The sequence below is a fragment of the Centropristis striata genome, chromosome 9, assembly GCF_030273125.1.
Source record: "Centropristis striata isolate RG_2023a ecotype Rhode Island chromosome 9, C.striata_1.0, whole genome shotgun sequence".
In the NCBI taxonomy this organism is placed as follows: domain Eukaryota; kingdom Metazoa; phylum Chordata; class Actinopteri; order Perciformes; family Serranidae; genus Centropristis; species Centropristis striata.
Window position 1 is genome coordinate 1,321,217 of NC_081525.1, and position 4,757 is coordinate 1,325,973.

Genomic DNA, 4,757 nt, shown 5'->3' on the forward strand with positions numbered 1-4,757 from the left:
AAAATAAAATAAAATAAAATAAACCCAACCTAAAGTAAAGTAAAGTAAAGTAAAGTAAAATAAAAGTAAACTAAACTAAACTAAACTAAACTAAACTTAAATTAAATTAAATTAAATTAAATTAAATTAAATCAAATTAAAATAAAATAAAAAGTAAATAAAATAAAATAAAAAATTAATTAAATTAAATTAAATAAAAAAATAAAATTAAAATAAATTAAAATAAAACAAAACAGAACCAGTGCAAGTATAAATATAAATAAGTGCGTGCGTATATATCAGTCGATCCAAGCAGACAACAAACAAGACAGAAGTTGTTTTTTACCCTTTTTATTAAAAAGGTTCTTTTCTTTTACCCCAAAAAACATTTTAGTAAAGAGAACATGCATAAAAATACAGCTGGTCTTCGTCAGCAGCAACAAAACATTTTGCATCGATGCACACACTCGCTGTAATATTTACACACACGAGACGTGGCTCCTAAAACCACACACACACTAAAAAAAGACACTAAGTTTGACCTTTGACCTGCGGGGAATAACACACACAAAAACCCTCTAAACTTGATTATTTTACACCTGATTTGACAACATACGAGTCGTTCACTTTGGTTGATCTTATTGCTTTATAAACATAATCATAACAGAGCTCTTTATGCTTTTATTTTGATAGTTTCCCCCCCTTACGTTATACATAAAACTGATTTCTTTTGGGCCGTTAAAACTGCTTTATTGATTGTCACATAACTGGACATAATTATCCAAAAGTGAGATTTGTACTGAGATGACATGGCACTTTAATATCCAGGCCTAAAACACCAACAAAAAGCAACCACGGAGGCTATTATTATTATTGCACAGTAACCCAAAAAATTGCATATTTCAGTAAAAGTATCAGGAGGGCAGAGAAGCCACAGTTCATGCACAGAAAGAAACAGCTAACTAACTATACAGAGAAATCAAGAGAAACTAAAAAAAACAGGAACTTAATGTGGAGAAATCAGTGTAAAACACACAGTGAGCGTCAGAAATCCTGCAGAAAAAACCTCCTCAGATACAAAGTTTCTCCCTTAATGATGTAATTTTGTAACTAATTGAGTGATTGTCATCTTGAGGGCAAATTCAAACATAGAAAGATTTACAAATTTAGCAAAAAAAAACACCAAAATGATATATATATATATTAAAAAAAAAAGATAAAAGTATGGTCCATTTTTCTGGTTATAAAACTGAAATGTCGTCTCTCTGTTTGGACCGTGCACGAAAAGATTAATCTCCGTTATCGACTGAAGGCAGCAAACAAACCGCTGAGCAGTTTTATCAAGATGTTGCACATCAGAAACTTTTTGTTTCAGCAGGAAAAAACTGGGTTGGACCCGTCATCTTTAATAAACATCTGCAGAGAACTGACTCCATATTTTACATTAATACTCTGGAGCTTCACGACTAAATTGATGTTTTTATTTGTGAGTAAATGCAAGAGAACATCAGCTACTGGAGGCTCTATATATTATTTTCATACGTTATCAGTAGTCGGCCATTTTTATGACTCATTTTTTGTACAATTAGGACAAAAACATAAACTAGTGTACCGTCAGAGAGTATGGCTTAGTTTCCACCAGCTGCTCAAACCACATGCAACTATTCTTCTACACAGGAGCCTCGACGAGGCGACAGGAAGCACTTTGCAGTTTGGTTTTTGGCTTTTTAAAGCCTCGTTCCTGCTGGCATCACGTGGATTTAGAGTCTGTGAATCCCTGCTGAAGAAGCAGGCTGGAGTCGGATTCTGGTCAGGAGCTTCTGGACAATATTTACTCTGATGTGGTGGTTTTTGATTGTCAAAAACTGATTAAATATCACATTCAGATTCAGGGAAAACAAGTTTTAATGTGCCTGGAACACATGAGATCATTAAAATCTTTTAAACCTGGATTAAACTGTCTAAAGTCATGGAAAAAATGATTAGACCACACTTGTTTTCTTCAGTTTCTTGTTCATTTTAATGTCTGGTTCAACTAAAGGTTCATTTGTTTGGACAAATATAATGATAACAACAAAAATATCTGATAAGAGTTTAATTTAAGAGCTGATATCTAGACATTTAGTTAATTATTATCAAGAATGTTTCCAAAAAATGACACAAATTGACCAAAAATAGATGTAAAAATTGTGAAATGACCAAAAAATTATACAAGATTATCAAAATAGAAACAAATTGACCTAAAATTGGTGTAAAAATGACCAAAAAAGACAACTAAAGGTACATTTGTTTGGACAAATATAACAATAACAACAAATAGTTTAATTTAAGAGCTGATATCTAGACATTTTCTATAGTTATAAAAATAATGATTTTGGTTATTACCAATAAAACCATGTTAAATGTCTAGATATCAGCTCTTAAATTAAACTCTCATCAGATATTTTTGTTGTTGTCATTATATTTGTCCAAACGAATGAACCTTTAGTTGCACCAGGCATTAAAATGAACAAGAAATTTAAGAAAACAATGGTCTAATTTTTTTCCATGACTATATAAAAGACTGTTTTAAATCTGGTTGAACTTTGATTTTATCTGCAAAAATTAGAAAAGAAAATCAGAGAAATCTTTATCCGAAGCTGTGCATCATAAACCGACTCCAGCCAAACTCAGACTGGCTTCATATATAAATGAGAGAAAACACTTGAGTCTCCCTCAGAACACCTTCAGTTCACTCACATCACATCAGCAATAATAAAACATTCATCCAACATTCATCATGAACCTGCAGAAACGTGACGACACTCACACACAAACACGCCACTCAACTCAAGAGTTCCTCCAGCCAATAAGAAGCCAGAAGATCCAGCATGTTCTGTTTGAACACTGAGATGAAGAAGAGGAGGAGGAGGAGGAGGAGGAAGGAGCTGGTGCACTACAGGAGGGCTGGCTGCAGGAGGCGCTGGTGGTGAGCAGCTCGTCCTGGGACAGCAGAGGAAGAAGAGGAGGAGGAAGAGGAGGTCCAGGGCCTCACGACACCCCAACCAGGAGAGAAGGAGAGCTCACAGAAGCCTCCGGAGTTTTCACCTGAAACACAAAAGAGGAGAAATCATTATTATGGATTCTCTGCAGAACGTTTTGAGTGAATATTTGATAAAACAAGCTTTAAAATTTGCAATAAATACCCTTAAAATACCCTTGAATTTATGCATTTTACTTCACGAGTCAGTGATTGTCATCCAGTTTAAATAATCAGGTTGTATTTGTTTTTCAAAATATATAAAAGTAAGTATACACGTAAATTGACTGTGTTGGGAATAAAGGATGCCTCAATATGTAAATAAAAGGGTGTTATCATAAATGCTATCCCTCCCATAAGGATATTGAATATGTAAGGATTCAAGTTACTAAACTATCAATTTGGAACACTGATTAATAATTATGAATATGATTATAATTAAATTACCATATTTATAATTAGTAGTGGTTGAAGGAATTGTGAGTTCTTTTCATAGAAGAGGTTGGTATATCGTTTACAGTGTATAACATTAAATAGACAGCAACTGTAATCAAAAAGGTATTTATTCTAAATAAACAAGTAAAAGCAAATTAAAGCACACAGTATTATTGGGAATTATGGATGCCTCTTTTATGAATAAATTATACCTTCCACAGGGCGTCAAATATGTAAATAAAAGGGCGTTATCATAAATGCTATCCCTCCCATAAGGATATCAGATGTGTAAGAATGAACCTGAGCAACACTTGTGTGGATCTCACGGTTCTAAAGCTATCATAATTATTAATAATTATCATAAATCATTATTGATTGTAAGAAATTATATGACTTGATTTGCTCTAAGTCATAGCTCATTGGGGCACCATCTGTAAAACAGAAAAATATAGCCAATTCACCTAAATCAGTCTCATAAAGTTACTAAACTATCAATTTGGAAAACTGATTAATAATTATGAACATAATTATAATCAAATTATCATATTTATATTTAGTAGTCATTGAAGGAATTGTGAATTCTTGTCATAGAAGAGGTTGGCATATCGTTCACAGTGTACAACATTAAATAGACAGCATTTATAATCAAAAAGGTATTTATTCTAAATAAACAAGTAAAAGCAAATATAAGCACACAGTATGTTAATGTTACCTGTTCTATTCTACATTTCTACATTTCTATGAAAATATATGACTTGATTTACTCTAAGTCATAGCTCGTTGGGGCACCATCTGTAAAAACAGAAAAATATAACAAATTCACCCAAATCAGTCTCATAAAGTTACTGAACTATCAATTTGTAACACTGATTACATAATTATCTTAATAATTATAATCAAATTACCATATTTATATTTAGTAGTGGTTGAGGGGATTTTGAGTTCTTTTCATAGAAGAGGTTGACATATCGTTTTTGGAAAAACACAGATAAAATTCAGACTTTTACTCATAGAAATATTCACTCAGACTTCAAAAAGTTGCCGGGCCCCCCTGACCCCCCACTCCTGCAGTCTAATATTATTATATCAATGGCAAAAAATATTTCAAGTACCATTTGAGAATGCACTTTTTAAATTTGTGAGTAGGTAATAGACTGTATGAGTGCAATATTGAATGTCATACTTATGAACGTAATAACTTATTTGAATAATTTCTGATGATGTTTTAATGCTGTCTACAATTGCTTTTACATTATCATTGTTATGTGATTTATTTTATTTATTTTTTTGGACCCCAGGAAGACTTGCTTGTTCCATTTTGGTG

General features: G+C 32.4%; 1 protein-coding gene across 1 annotated transcript in view; it reads right to left on the reverse strand.

The window, feature by feature from the left end:
- Nucleotides 1-322: 322 nt before the first annotated feature.
- Nucleotides 323-4,757, reverse strand: part of pde4dip (phosphodiesterase 4D interacting protein) — a 63,199-nt gene continuing 58,764 nt past the window's right edge. The window contains exon 36 of the mRNA XM_059341925.1: nucleotides 323-3,066. Within this exon, the coding sequence (XP_059197908.1) occupies nucleotides 2,915-3,066 (152 nt within the window). The 3' untranslated portion in view covers nucleotides 323-2,914. The remainder of the gene's footprint in view (nucleotides 3,067-4,757) is intronic.